Source organism: Mytilus edulis, chromosome 8 (assembly GCF_963676685.1).
Source record: "Mytilus edulis chromosome 8, xbMytEdul2.2, whole genome shotgun sequence".
Taxonomy (NCBI): Eukaryota; Metazoa; Mollusca; class Bivalvia; order Mytilida; family Mytilidae; genus Mytilus; species Mytilus edulis.
The window spans coordinates 70,876,082-70,893,056 of record NC_092351.1 but is presented as its reverse complement, the minus strand read 5'-3'; the positions used below and the strand labels follow the sequence as shown (position 1 = coordinate 70,893,056).

The 16,975-nt window shown below is 32.8% G+C and overlaps 1 protein-coding gene across 5 annotated transcripts in view; it reads left to right on the top strand.

Moving 5' to 3' along the window:
- LOC139486171 (muscle M-line assembly protein unc-89-like) overlaps nt 1-16,975 on the top strand; it is a 103,969-nt gene continuing 86,994 nt past the window's right edge. For 4 of the 5 annotated variants that reach the window (XM_071270960.1, XM_071270957.1, XM_071270958.1 and 1 more), the window contains exons 1-4: nt 3-108; nt 8,757-8,842; nt 10,472-10,753; nt 11,379-11,690. In XM_071270960.1, coding sequence (XP_071127061.1) covers nt 8,761-8,842; nt 10,472-10,753; nt 11,379-11,690 — 676 coding nt within the window. In that variant the 5' untranslated portion in view covers nt 3-108; nt 8,757-8,760. Of the gene's footprint in view, nt 109-8,756; nt 8,843-10,471; nt 10,754-11,378; nt 11,691-16,975 lie in introns of all 5 variants that reach the window. The other variant, XM_071270961.1, reaches the window with a different exon arrangement.

Below are 16,975 nucleotides of genomic sequence, written 5' to 3'. Positions count from 1 at the left end.
CCATGTTATGTGGATGTTACAAGATATTACCTGAAGTTAGGGGAATTACCTGAAAACTTCCCCTAAACTCACTACATTTACAGCATGAGCACGCTGTGAACAAGGCATGTAAGTTCAGTTTTAAATTTGTAACCATTTCTATAATTTTTCTTAAAATTACTGTTTGTGTTGATACTAATTAATATAAATTACACAGAGCCTGTAACTAGATAACGTTTTACATTGCATACATATAACTTTCGGTGTACTCGAAACATATCCGTTCTTTTGAATTATTCGTTTTTTCTCGGTATTTGTAGTCAATCTCATAACTCCTGGTTTAGGTGAATTTGATTGAGAATGCATATAGAATTTTAGCATATTTTGCATATTTTAAAACAAATTAAAAAAAATCAAAAAAAATGAGGCAGAATCTCCTCCGGACTGTCCCTTCTCGCCATAACCCGTTATGCTTTTTTATGTTGCAAAGGTGAAAAAAATCCCAGGTTAGGGGAGGGTTGGGATTCCGCTTACATGTTTAACCCCGCCACATTATATATGTATGTGCCTGTCCCAAGTCAGGAGCCTGTAATTCGGTGGTTGTCTTTTGTTCATGTGTTACAAATTTGTTTTTCGTTCATTTTTTTATATAAATAAGGCCGTTAATTTTCTCGTTTGAATTGTTTTACATTGTCATATTGGGGCCTTTTATAGCTGACTATGCGGTATGGGCTTTGCTCATTGTTGAAGGCCGTACGGGGACCTAAAGTTGTTAATGTGTGTCATTTTGGTCTCTTGTGGACAGTTGTCTCATTGGCAATCATACCACATCTTCTTTTTTTTTATATACAATACACACTTTACATGTACAATGTAAGCAGATTCAGAAATTTACAAACAAATCAGAACTGTCAATCAATTGACCTGACTATTTTATAACAGCCAATGTATTTGTGAAACAATTCAACATCGTAGGTACTACATAGCTACTTAAAAATAAACTAAGTTTCCGCTTAGTTTGGTGAAAAATAAAGAAAATAGAACTATTATATAAATGTTCGAAAACCCATTAGTCAAGGACAGATAGACCCAATGCGTGCGCACTACGTTTGCGCGCAGCTTTCGATTACATTTGCGCGCATTCATTTTACAGGTAAACTTAGGTAAAAATATAAATAAAAATTAAATCAAATTGTAATTGACTATATATTTTTTTTCATTTTCATAATAATATCTGACTATCAATTATTAATTATGAAAATATTCCTCAATTCAGATTATATATTGTTCACATTAAATTCAGAGTAAACCAATTATAAAGCGATCATTATAAAGTAGTATAGCTTAAAGCATACATGTAACTTCATTGTGAATATTTCAGGATGAAAAGTGTTTCAACTTATAGTCTTCGTTTTTTAAATAAGTAAATAATTTAAGTTAGTTTGTAAAGTTACACCAAGGTACAAACATGGAGTTTCGGCACGTACCGACATGTAATATAACGTAATAAATTTATCCTTTTACCTTTATTAAATATTTGCTGTTTTAACATTTTAACAGTTACATCTGTATATATATTTATTTCTAGGATTTAGTGCTTGTGCATAATAAAATGGACTTATCTTGCTCGAAATCCAACTAACGAACTAACGGAATGAGTACTTATACTTGTAAATAATTGAACAAATTATAAATAAATAAGTATTATTACCTGTATTTTACCTGAGTTTACCTGTCAAAAAATGCGCGCAATTGTAATCAAAAGCTCCGCGCAAACGTAATAATTTTGCGCGCAAACGTAATGCAGCAAGGCAAAAAGCCAAAAAATAGAAATTTAGGAGAAAATTCAAAGACGTAAAATCGCAGTCAGAATGTTGTATCTCGATCATTAGTTTGAATGTCTTCAAGCGAATTATCACCTTATGAGCGTTAACACACATCAGAGTCTGTCCAGCCAGGTCCATGAGCATACCATGTCAATTGTATTTAATATGCATAAAATATTTACACTAGATTTTTAAAAACCCACAAATCACACATTCCATTCTGTCCAGTCACTAACATTACAGAAATATGAGAAGCGTTTATTATGAACTCAAGTTTTTTACAAATGTTGATGATGGCAACGAAACTTAGTACAAGAAGACATTTTTCTTTAATTATGTCAAATGTTTCATGAACAAAACAACAATAAATGCACTAGGTATGTCCCGTTATAAGTGCAACAAGTGTCTAGAAAATGAGGGTATGTTGGGAAGGTCACATATCCGTCAAAGAAATGATACATTTTTGTAGCGTACATGGAGCTAGGCACATCTATAAAGAAAAGAAAAATGTAAAGCCCCATTCCGCACGAACGTCATGCTCTACGTTCAGTGGCAAATAGTTCATACATGTTCAGGAAAAGAACATTAAAAATACATAGGTCGGTTATGTTATACATGTATATATCGATCGTGATGATGAGTCGGAAATACTTCATTGGAAAATGAGAGTATAATGGATCGGGACAGAAAATGTGCCATGCAAAAAACCATTTGCGCACATCAAACAGTTATTGCAGCTTCTCAATGTGCACAGAGTGTTTCAGTTTCCCTACTCAAAGTTGAGAATTTAACGTCCGCATTATGACGGGACGTGGTGTGTATTCATACAATTCGCACAACCAGTTTGACGGACTTCTCACTTTAACAGAAGTTTTCTGCTGGTGACTAAATGAACCTAATCATATTAACTCCTTCTCCTAATATAATAGAATTTTTACGTAATTTAGAAAATGCTAAAGTTTTTACTGAATTAGACATCCTTATCACAGATAAAGAAATTTCTGATGCAATTCATACTTTTAAGAATAAAAAATCATGTGGCCCAGACAGTATTTCAAATGAAATGATAAAAAACAGTCAAAGTTTTCTAATTAAAAGTTTAAATCATGTTTTTAATAAAATACTTTCAACTGGAAACTATCCTCAGATATGGGCTGATGGTTTTATAACTGCCTTATTTAAAAATGGTTCAAAGGATGATCCATCAAATTATCGTAGACTAACTGTGACTAGTTGTCTCAGTAAAGTATTTACAAAAATTCTTACTAAAAGATTAGAAAAATTTTGTATTAAAAGAAATATCATTTGTCCTGAGCAAATTGGTTTCTGCAAAGGCAAGCGTACTTCAGATCATATGTTTGTCATGAAATGTCTTATTGATAAATATACTCAAACAGGTTTAAAACATTTGTATACCTGCTTTATTGATTTCAAAAAAGCCTTTGATAAAGTTTGGCATGAAGGCTTATTTTATAAATTAAGAAAACTTGGTGTTAGTGATCTATTTTATAATGTTGTTAAAGATATATATAGTAAAACTTTATTGTCAGTGAAAATTGACCCTAATCATGTAACTGACACTTTTTCATCTTTTATAGGAGTGAGACAGGGAGATAATTTAAGTCCCATCTTATACAACATTTTTGTTAATGATATTCCAGAAATATTTGATGAGGATTGCTTTCCAGTTAAACTAAATAATACAAAACTTAATTGTCTGATGTATGCAGATGATCTAATTTTGCTTTCTGAAACTCCTAGGGGTCTACAAGAATGTCTTGATAAACTACAGATCTATTGCAATAATTGGGGACTGGAAGTTAACATTACTAAATCCAAAGTCATGATTTTTAGCAATTCTGGTAGACTTCTTTCTACTCAATTTCATTTAAATAATACCCCCCTAACGAAAACAAAAAATTATACCTACTTGGGTGTCAAATTTAATATTAATGGCAAATTTACAGATGCCCAACATGAAATGTATAATAAAGGGTTAAAGGCCTTATTTAAACTAAAAAAATGTTTCTCAGGTCATAAACCAAAAATAAAAACTCTCATTCATGTTTTTGACCATACAGTTAAATCCGTCTTAATGTATGGCAGTGAAATATGGGGTGACATTAACTTTCACAAACTAAACACTCAAGGGGATAACTATTTCAAAAAACTATGTGGAGACCTGGCAGTAGAGAAGGCTCATTTAAGCTTTTGTAAATTTATACTTGGAGTAAGTAAAAAAGCAACAAATATTGCAGTTATGGGTGAACTGGGCAGATATCCTCTATTTTTGGAGGTTTTGTTAAATATGTTTAAATATTATATACGTTTAAAAAAATCTGATGACTTATTATTAAAAGAGGCTTTCAACCTCTCAAAATCTCTACATGATGAGCAGAAAAGGAGCTGGTATACCAGTATTCAAACTTTATTTAAATACTTTAGCATCAATGAAAATTATGCACTTAATTTAAAGACGAAGTTAAAAAACTATTTATGCAAAAAGATGCAATCAAAATATGATTTAATATGGCAAACTGAGCTTAATAATGATTTCAGAGGCAATAAACTATATGGTAACAAGCTCAGAACTTATAGACTTTTTAAAAGCAGATTTTGCTTAGAAAATTACCTTTTGCAGGAAAATTTTAGATATAGACATTATTTAACAAAATTCCGTATCAGTGTTCACGATTTAGAGATTGAGAGGGGAAGGTACAAAAATCTGACAGTGTCAGAACGTATCTGTAAATTGTGCGGTACTGAGGTTGAGGATGAAATTCATTTTCTTCTTCAGTGCCACAAACTTTCAAATATTCGTTTCAACTTTTTAAATGAAATAAAACAACGGTTTAAAAATTTTAGTGGTTTAGATATTAAATCACAATTTATTTGGCTAATGTCCCAGGCCTCTACAATAACTTTTTTTTCAACTTGTCCTGTAGGACAAGCACATACCAAAATTTACTTGTCCGAATGAAATTGTTACTTGTCCAAAAATTTTCTATTAAAAACATTTTTAGTTGATTAAAGGAACGAAACGAATTTAAACAATATAACAGAATTTGATGTATTTTTTTTTAAATACTTTTCAAAAATATGAGTCAAGTACAAATGTACAACTGCGAAACTAGTCATATCACAGGAATTGGGTTCTAGTTTCCATCAATGCTAGTCTCATCAGACGCTTAATAATGAGGCACCATCTGATAGGCCTGTACACTCATTGGATTTGTATTCTGTTTAATTTTTTTTAAGTTAAAAAAAAAGTTTATTCAAATGCAATCAATAAAAAGAAGATAAGCCATCATAAGCTCTGATTGCCAATGAGACAACTCTCTGCAAAAGACCAAATGACACAGAAATTAACAACTATAGGTCACCATATTGCAAGTAATGTTTTTTTCTACTTATGATCAAATATGATTTTGTGAATTTTATGGTAAATAAAAAAAAATATTTTTGTGAAAAAATTACTGTAATGGTAATTATTATAAGGAACAGAATAAGGTAGCAAAATGAGGTACAGATTTGTCTTGGTCCCAAAATGTCTCCTGCCTTGTCAAACTGTCTATCAATCATGTCTACTAAATATGTCTTCTACGGTGTCAAACTGTCTCTTAAACAATTGGAGCTGAATCTTTCGAGGTGACAAACTGTCCTGTAAAGTTACCTTATCTACAAAGCGCATCATTGATTCCGATCAGTAAGACTGTTTTCTGAGAATAGTATACCTTTTACCTGTTAAAAAGTACCTGACAAAGAACCAGTTAAAAATTATCGATTGCAAGTAAACATGTTGAAGAGAAAGGTTCTGCATTTGAATAAGCAGAATACAGAAACATGTCAAATTAATATTTGTTTTCTTGTTTTTGTTTATGATAAATTACTTTGTTCATCAAAGTTGGATTAAATTTATTTTCTGCAGAATAATTGTACTTGTCCTGACGGACAAGCTTGATCCAGCTTTTACTTGTCCGACCTTTCCCTCTGGTACCGGACAATCGGACAAGCGTTATTGTCGAGGCCTGTGTCCTCTGAAGATACTTTCATACTCCAGAAACTCGGAGAATTATTGGAAAATTTATCCTCATATAGGAAAGTTTCCTTAAATGATATATAGATATAAAAATGCCCAGTCACCCCCTTATGTTATTAAACACTGTGCTTGTTGTATTCTTGTACTTGTCTTAATAAATATTTTTTGGTTTGATTATTTTTTGTTTTTTTTTATAACATTGTGTGTTAATCATATTGTATCACTTGTAATCATTTGTATGTAATTAATGTTGATTGTTCTGCTCCTTGTGGGTGCTTTGATTAGCAATAAAATATATTTGAATTTGAATTTGAATTATTACTTAAAGATTGGATATAACCGAGTATCATATCCCGTGAAGAAATGATCCCGATAGTAGGGTAATATAGAATGAAATTCAAAACAGTGTAGCTGTTTAGTTTAAACATATTTTATTTACTCAAAGTAAAATGGATTGGACACAAGTAAGCCATACTTATGAAGTCCGCTCCGAATGACAATAATTTACAATACAATATTAATATGAGCATGCAATATCAAAATAAACAATATTTTACGAGTCTATCAATTGAGAAAAAAAAATGAAACAGAAATAGATGTAAACATTGAAAACGTTGATGATGATGATGATGATGATGATGATGACGTGGATGTACCGTAATATATACATTTTCTACATAACAAGAAATCTCTCAGACCTTTTGATAAATTCGAATACGTGTTTGAATATATTCACATTTTGTTCATACGAGAGATTCGGATTACCAGATGTAAGTAACTTAACATTTAATATAAGGTCATCAGGAAGCCATCTTAGATTATTCATCAGAATTTCTCTCTGGTGTATATATAAAGAGCAGTCGAAAAGGAAATGGTGTACAGTCTCAATGTTACATCCACAAAAGCAAGATGGATCAGCAATTATATTGACTCTAAACAAGTCATAGTTCAAGAAAGATGAGTAGCATCTGAATTGTGTTAAAATCATATTTAGTTTCCTCGGTCCATATAGAAAGTGCTTTGGTACATCTTTATTTGTGGTATTTAACCTTTTTAAATGGATTTTAAACTTTGCTATAGAGTCTGATGTTCGAAGGGACAAATCGGTATGATTCCATAGGTTAATAGTTGATGGTATAAAAGATTCTTTAGTAAGAGATAATCTACAAAAAGGAACAATGATGTCATTGCCATTTCTCAAGGGATATGTAGTTGTGCTCTGTACACTAGGTGGAACAAGTTTGCATAGATAATCCGGAGCTTGGTTATGTTGAATGTTATAAAACATTTGTAATTTTCGTCTTTTCCTCCTGTCAGCTAAAGTTTCCCACCCAATTTCCTCATACAGAATTTCAGATTTTGTAAATATAGGCAAACCAGTAACTATTCTAGCAGCTTCTAGCTGCAAACTTTCAAGTTTATTAACATATCCTATCCCGCAATTATCCCAAACTTCAGTTGCATATTCAAAGATTGGTCTTATAAATACTAAATAGAGTTTTTCTAAGTTTTTCCTACAAAGTTGATACTTGAGTTTTCTCAAGATATTTAAATGTTTCGTAATACTGATAATCAGATTGTCTATATGACTGTTCCACCGAGCATCAGAGCAAAACGTTACCCCAAGGTGTTTGTGACATTTTGTTATAGGGATTTCTTTATCATTTAAGCAGAATTTTAAAACGGGTGCATCTTTATTTGAAAAAATCATTATTTCTGTTTTGTCTGGATTAAAAGACATTAGCCACCTCCGTGACCATTCGTGTAGCTGTGGCCATTGATTGACACATTAAAATCATCCATTGACTGGGACAATTTACGTGAACGTTTGTATGTAACGACCAATGCTCACTTTGTACTTTTTAAAGACACTTAAACTATGGGGTCACCAAAGGTTCTCAACACCTAAATAAAGTAATTCGAAAAATTAATCAGAAATAACACGATATTTTAATTTATATCAATTATATAAATCAAAACACAAAGGTTATTCCTGATTAATTTTTCGAATTATTTTATAATTAAAGGCGTTAAGAAACCTTTGGTGACCCCACAGTTTAAATGTCTATCGTAGGTACGTCGTGAACAGTGGTCGTTACAGACAAACGTTCACGTAAATTGTCCCAGTCAATGGATGATTTTAATGTGTCAATCAATGGCCACAGCTACACTGTTTTGAATTTCATTCTAAAGTTATTTCAATGAACGCGCAAAATTTGTCAGTTGGTTTAAAACAGAATTGAAATCAACCCAGACCAGTTACTGTATACACAAACAACCAAACGTTACAGGTGCAGGAACATTGGTGCCGTTAATGTTATTACTACCACTGGGTCGATGCCTCTGCTGGTGGACTGTTATTCCCAGAGGGTATCACTAGCCCAGTAGCCAGTACTTCGGTACTGGCATGAAAATACGGATTTTTTTGTGTTATCAAAATTTACTGTTACAAAATGTTAGAAATTATTATAAATTAAGGAATGTATCTCCCTCATGCAAAGCTCTGATTCCTTTCACGGATTTGGCTATACTTTTTAGACCTTTTGGATTATAGCTCTTCATCTTTTATATAAGCTATGGAATTCAAATATTTTGGCCACGAGCATCACTGAAGAGACATGTATTGTCGAAATGCGCATCTGGTGCAGGAAAATTGGTACTGTTAATGTTATTACAAGAGATTTACAATGATACGGTTTCAAATTATAAATAAACTACTAGTATAATAATATGTGAGCATGTCATTGATTTCCAAATGAATAAAATTTCATTTTCTGTACAAACCAACCAAAACGAGTCTTATCCGTTTATCGTTTTGCACAATAAAACAGGTTTCAAGTAAACCAGTAATATTTGTCAATAAATGTTGTTTATCGGCTCATATTTGATTTTATTCGTTTTATTTATTTTAGCAAAATGATTGGCAATGTACATCGAAGCCTCAATCTGCTATGTATTTTTCTGTTGTTACAAAGACCAATTGCAGTGTTGACCCAAGGTAAGAATGTAATGCATCGAACGCAAATTGTTTCTTTGTGATCTGGTACACTGGATATTGCTGTATACTGTGTATTCTGTTTCTGCTTCCAATGGAATGTTCTCGCCAGTAGCAGGATTTCATGACAGGAATACAGTATACTATACAGTTTTAAATATATGTCGTTTCCTGTAAATTTTGAATGAAATCTACAAAAAAATGCATTTATAAACGAATATCCATCGTACATGCACTTATAGTATCAGTAGAACTCTTTTTAGCTTGATATTTCTGTTTTTATTTATTCACTTAACATCTTTACCCCTCAAAGTCGTTTAATAGCCCTAGACTACACTTTTTGACATTCTGATCAGAAAAAGCATTTATAGTGTGCAAGTTGCATTTGTGGTTTGGTAAATTGACTCAGTACGATTTTGAAGATTGTTTAAGAAAATGCTGGCGGCGTGGTACATGTACATGCTATTGTAGCTGGTGACATTTTCTTGTTTTATGAACATATTAAGAAAATATTAAGAACAGTGATAATCGTTGTTTTGTAGATATAATTAAGGTTTTGAATTATATTATGTTCATGTTTTCTTCTTTATTTGAACTTTGGTGGATAGTTGCCTTATTGGCAACCCTACCACATCTTATTTTCTAAACTGTAATTAAATAACCCAACTTATTTTCGCGGATTTTTACAGCGGATGACCTTGAGGGAATTCTGTTGTATTGCTATCGCCTAGATTTCCATTACGTAATATTCGTTTTTGGTTTTTAACCGATATATAAACATGATGAATACGTAGAAATCATTAAGTGCAAACTAGCATTCCATATCGCTTGTTATAAATCCTTTCTTCAATAAATACTCATCAAATACTTTTTAAATTGATAAATTGATAAAATCAAAATGTTTTGTTATAACATATAAGTAAAAAATCATTAATATATATTCACACGAATGCGGAAGAATATCTCAAAACGTTTGCAATCTCAAGGAACGATAACTCTGCATGGATGATTAAACATTTTTGGCGGGAAAATACGAACGCCTACTTAAATCCATTCTATTAGAAAAATCGAATTATTACAGAAGAGTGACGTGTCCACAGTGCACTTGCACTGCACTATTATTAATTTAGTCGAATAGAATGATATATACAAATGCATTAAAATTATATATAGTTACATGTAACTGTAATATACAAAAAATATAATATATAACAATAAAACAGAGTATACTGATTGGTATCGCTACAATATAATAGTCATTACGGTGAAGATGAATTCCCTGTCATTAATTTATCACTGGCACAAATTTGTCCTAGAAAAAAAATTGGTATAGAGATGTGATTTTTTTTCTGAGACAAGTGCTTGTCGGACCATCCACAAGAACTTGCGGTCATCCGATGTTCAGTACTTTAGTACTTTGATTTTCTTCATGTTCTTCCCTTTCTATCCCAATTCACGACGATTTAATTTCGCGATTTTCACATTTATGTAACATATCGAAAATTTACATAATCGCGGCTTTTGATCAGCGCATTATATTTCAACTTGCTAAAATCGCAAAAATATGTCGATCGTGGAAACAATTTGATATACATTATAGATTAATTATTTTTCGTCTGCTCTCCTTTCCAGTGCCCCCAGGTTCGCCCGTTATTACCGGACCCGACATTATAATGATGGGTGACATTGTAACCTTGACCTGTACTGTATACGGAGGGTCTCCACCACCAACGGTCAAATGGTTCGTAAATGATGCTGTCATAGATGATACGTCGACATATACAGGTGGCACAACACACAATTCTTATACATTTACGGCAGTAGAAACAGATCATCATAAAGTGTTCGAATGTCAGACTGCAAATGGTGTCTTACAGAACCCGTTATCTAGAACTCAGTTCATACGGGTATATAGTAAGTCATTAATAAATTGTTTCAATTATAAGCCATTCATTTCTGTACAGATAGAGTTCCAACATTTTTTCAGTTCATATTTTTCATATTTAATTGTTAAAATGCGAGTGTTCACTGATTTACTTTCAAATGTGTTTCTTTAGTTGTATTATGGTCCGGCACATATATATATAGTATTAGTTACATGGTGTGTTAGTTGCATGTAAACATATAGTAGATATATCAAGTCTTGTGTGGCTGACTATATGCAGTATGTGTTTTACTCATTGTTGAAGGCTATACGCTGACCTTTAACGTTTGTCATTTGGTCTCTGGTTAAGAGTTGTCTCATTAGAAATAATACCACATCTTATTTGTATATGGTATACCGTATTTACAGTAATAATTCAGATGTTATCTTTTATGGGTTACTCAACTTTTCTTCGCTCTAATTTCGGGGATATACATTGACCGGGCTCATGACAGGGCATGTCCTCACGAACTTATCATTACAAAGAATTTCAAGGTGTTTTACTTACATGTCGATTTAGATCTGCTGCACACAGCTCTTACATATACATGTTAAAGCTTAAAATTTTAAACCTTTTTTCCTTTTTAACTGGCTTTAATTTTATATTTTTGCTAGGATCCCCGAATCCGCCCACCCTAACTGGACCAACAACTATCACAACAGGAACATTATCAAAATGGACGTGTGTATCAGAGGAAGGTTACCCAGCACAGAATATGTCTATGAGATTAGGGAGTGCCTCGTTTGGCAAAGGATTTACCACTAATACCCGACTTGTAGGACGGAAATCGTACACTGTAATCGGAACCCTATATTGGGCCCCATCTACTCTCAATGACAAACTTATGCTTTATTGTGATGTTTATCACAAGGAAACATTAGGACCAAACAATGCTCAAACAGTTGGATTGCTTTTGTCAGTAAAATGTAAGTTATTTAACAATTTAAAAATTGTGAACTTATCATACCTTAGGGTTTGGGCGACTGTTTGATTGCTGGAAAGTTTCTGTTAGAGACAGCTTTTCTAGCTAGGAGCAAATTAAGAGATTGAAATATAGAATATAGACATCCACATATTCTTTACAACCATATCTTAACCCCTATCTGTATTTTGTTGTGTCTTGTCGGGTTGCCGTCTGACTGAATGTATTGTGTACTTTCCATTTCTATTTAGCAACTAAACCGAATCGTCTGCACACGGAGTTGATACGTAACGATATTACAAGGCTTGCACTTCCAATCGTGATTTTCTTGATAGAGGGTTGCATGCTGCTCACAACCAAGTTATCATACAAAGACTTCCAAGTGTTGAAGCTGAAATCACCCCTTCGTAAATTTTACGGACGCCATCACTAGTTGATTGTTATGGAATGTTAATTCTTTTCACAGATAAAGGCTGATATGTTCCAAATATCGTTACTTCAATCCCGTTATCATTCCCCGAATATCACTGTGGTAGCACTCCACAGTTGGCGTCTTAAAGGTGAAATTGAATCTTAAATGCAGTAATATGAGCATGCATTTGGAAATGGATAAAGCAACCGTTACATTTTGATACCCAAACATGCGAGACATATTTAGGATCCTTTTCTTTTCAGACAATTCCAAATATGTAACAAAATAATGTACAAGTTCAGTATCCATTGAAACAAAAGGTGTTTGTTTTCTTTTTTTTCTTTAAAAATTGCATTCAGGCTAAAAATACCTATAAACCTCAATTTCAATGCATATAAGGCTCCGTGTTGAAGGCCGTACATGACCTATACTGGTTTTACTTTTATAAATTAAATTTTGTATTTGGATGGAGAGTTGTCTCATTGGCACTCATACCACATCTTCCTATATCTATATAAGACATACATTACTTCAACACTGGTGTATAGCCTTATCAAAATATAGAAGAAACAAATGGGGGTCTTTCGCCTCATTTTCTTGCAAACTAACTTCCAAAAGTTCATGCTAAATTAACACCTAACCAAAGTAGTCAAAAAAATGCTGATATAATTTCAGAATCATTGCTGGAATGGACACTAATTTGAACCCGAAATTTACACTTGTACTGAACAAAACATGGTTCAATCTCTTCTCTGGAGTCACATAACTGTGGAGTGCTAAATAGAGTGCTATCAATCGGAATTCCAAAAGGAAAATGTTGGTTATTAATTTGGTGACGTACAGTTTTCGGGCGGGAGACTGCCAAACAGTGTCCATGCAATATTAAACTTAAAACGATTTGACGAAATCTTTTCAAAATTAGTTATGCTTCGTTTTCCTGTAATTGAATGCAGATTAAGTGTGAATTTCACAATCATTTTTCCATCGACCATTCATATATTGCAAGACAAAAACCGTTTGAAAGTACGTTTCTGGAAAGTTATTTGGATGATCACATACTTCAGTGGTTTCATTTTAAAGTTGTTATTTAATAAGCCTATTTCTTTCGTTATTATTTACTATTGTTGAACAAATGTACGCGTGTGTGTACTTTATAGTCTCTTTATTTCCGATGTTATGCTGTTCGGGGATTCAAATTTGAAATTTGCAAATAGCTTTTTTATGGAGAAAAATCCGATTGGCTGTCAATCAGAGACCGTCTTGTTTTGTTGTTGTTTAAACAGGGTTCATATTCATATATATCAACGTAATCATTGTATTGAACATTAAATTTTGTACTTTTTATTTCCAAAGTGAATGTCTAATTTAATACTAACCACATCTTGCATGATATACAATTATGAGTCATTCTCAAAATCCGTCAAAATGCAGAACAGACAATTAAAATAAATACAAGTAAAAGGAACCAAACTTTTTATTATGTTCTATAAAACTATGACATATAAGAAGTCAACAAACAAAATATGCAACCTTAATCAAATGTTAAACATATAAAAAAATGTGATCGAAATGGTATGGACAACGAAAAATGTCCTTCCCGTAACAACATATATGTAGGTTTATAAAATATTTGTTTTATACTTTAGAGCTAAATATTTTTATGTGTGTAATTCTTTTATACACATTTTACACACTGAAACTAAAAAAAACATCATTTACATTAGATTATGCTTGGTTTTTTTTCATTTGATGCATTGAAATTTTACATTTCAATATTATATTTCAAAAAAGGATTGATACGAGTATAAAATGGAAATTTCATAGCTAATTTAGTTATTTGAAGTTTGAAAATGATTAACTGTGGTATGTGATATAAATAATTTCATCTTATAATATATATAATTTCACCAAGATTGTAAAAGAAAGCTTGTTACAGGAAGGACATCATTGTTATTGGATGGACTGTTTTGTTACAGGACGGACATCTGATTGTCTTAAAGTGTCTTTCAATGTTGTTTCAGTATAATTGTTTCCAAACTACACTACACAATACTGTAAAAGATATGTTTTATATATGAGACTTAAAACGGGTCGTTGTAGTCACGCAATCCCATGGGAAATCAGCTTGTTACAGGACGGACATCAACTTGTTACAGGACGGACAATTGATTGTCTTAAAGTGTCTTACAATGTTATTTCAGTCTATTTATTTACAAAACTACTCTACACAATACTGTAAAAAGATTTGTTTTCGACATGTTATTCTTAAAAAGGTCACACAATCCCATGGGAAATTAATTTCTTTTATTTCAGTTCATCTGTTATTTGATTCCATATGTCTTGGTCAATTTTGTAGTGTGAATATGATCCCTCTATTTTTGTTGGTTCCGGGATAACTGCTAATACATCATCAAACTCATACCAACACTTGTCTTTGATTGTTCTAGGCCAGAAAAAGCAGTTATTATCTTTTTTACCCACTCTATGCATACATTGTACATAGATGTCGCTCTCTCCAGCATCCTCTACAACACCTGGGTATGGTTTCTTGTCATACTTGATGACTACATATTTTCCCACACATTCAGACGGATCTGGGACATCTTTCCAACTTGTGTCACTACAGTCCTGACTCTCAATTTCAGAAGAATTGCCAAAAGTTTCTCCAACTTCATTTGCATTCTCAACTTTACCAGGTTCTTCATCTATCTGCTTTGCATTCTCAACTTTACCAGGTTCTTCATCTATCTGCTTTTCATTCTCAACTATACCAGGTTCTTCATCTATCTGCTTTTCATTCTCAACTTTACCAGGTTCTTCATCTATCTGCTTTTCATTCTCAAATTTACCAGGTTCTTCATCTATCTGCTTTGCATTCTCAACTTTACCAGGTTCTTCATCTATCTGCTTTTCATTCTCAACTTTACCAGGTTCTTCATCTATCTGCTTTTCATTCTCAACTTTACCAGGTTCTTCATCTATCTGCTTTGTATTCTCAACTTTACCAGGTTCTTCATCTATCTGCTTTTCATTCTCAACTTTACCAGGTTCTTCATCTATCTGCTTTTCATTCTCAACTTTACCAGGTTCTTCATCTATCTGCTTTTCATTCTCAACTTTACAAGGTTCTTCATCTATCTGATTTGCATTTACAACTTTACCAGGTTCTTCATCTATCTGTTTTGCATTCTCAACTTTACCAGGTTCTTCATCTATCTGCTTTTCATTCTCAACTATACCAGGTTCTTCATCTATCTGCTTTGCATTTACAACTTTACCAGGTTCTTCATCTATCTGCTTTTCATTCTCAACTTTACCAGGTTCTTCATCTATCTGCTTTGCATTCTCAACTTTACCAGGTTCTTCATCTATCTGCTTTGCATTCTCAACTTGACTAGGTTCTTCATCTATCTGCTTTGCATTCTCAACTTTACCAGGTTCTTCATCTATCTGCTTTTCATTCTCAACTTTACCAGGTTCTTCATCTATCTGCTTTTCATTCTCAACTTTACCAGGTTCTTCATCTATCTGCTTTGCATTCTCAACTTGACTAGGTTCTTCATCTATCTGCTTTGCATTCTCAACTTTACCAGGTTCTTCATCTATCTGCTTTTCATTCTCAACTTTACCAGGTTCTTCATCTATCTGCTTTGCATTCTCAACTTTACCAGGTTCTTCATCCAACTCTTTACATCCATTGTTTTCTATCATGATGTTGTCTATAGGAAGGATAGGAACAAAATGATTTGGTACCCAGTGCTCATTGTTCATATCCGCACTCCTTGTACTTGTCCAAAAAATGTAAATAGGTTGTTTATGTTTGTGTTCTCTAGGTAAAATGAGGCGATTAAGGTCCTGGCGTACATTTGGATTTCCTAATTTTGGATAAACTGAATATATTGGAGTGCATAACACACTTGAAAGAGCATGTATTTGCCAAATTCCCATATAGGTTTTATCCAATCTGATCTTCATTATTTCTTTTTGGTAAATGCTTTTAATAATATTTTCGGTGAGATGAATTCCAGGCAAATACATGTCTGAATACTGTGCATATATTGCGGGTAGGTTCTTTGATGATTTTGTGTTTGTTGTTCCTTTTAGTAGAAAGTTATTATCCAAGTACAGATGTTCATTTTGAACAAGTTCTATTACAATTCTTAGTCTTATTTCTGATGCTTTAAATTCTGATTTATGTGCAAAGACACTTCCGCATGATGGGAGACAATTGCCATCACTGCTTACTTTACAGGGAAATAATGCCCTTGTATCTGGAACATCATCTGGATAATTATCCATTGCTTTTGCATCAACTTCCATTCTTTGGTCCATGATATTAATCATCAGTGGGTTACTTTCCAAGGTCCCAAGGTCTTTTATAAGTTGGCTACATCTACTCTTTAACTGTCTGTGTGATTTCACATTCTTAAGGCAGTATATTGTTTCATTCATGTCAAATGGCAATTCAATATTTGTCTGTTCCTCTGTTTTTGCTTTTTTTGGTTTACTGGGTCTATTTTCTTCAGTCAAGTCAACAGCATAAGGAGATTCTAACGATTGTGGTTTCAATTTTGTTTTGACTTCTTGCTGTTTTTTATCTGCCACTATCCTTGAAAACTTGATTTCTTGTCCAGTACACGATGAGCAGTCACTTGGTTCCTGGCAAGTACAACTTATATTTCTGTAAGCAATCTCATACTCTGTCTGAAAGATCAGTTGGTGTAACTTCATTGTACCTGGAATTGGCTTTAACTGTGCAGCTTGTAGTAATTTTTGTTCCTTTTGTATATCTCTGTCAGTTACTAAATAACCAACACTCTCACTGTTAGACATACAGTCTAAAAATATATCTGCATTCGTAATATCCTTACCAAATT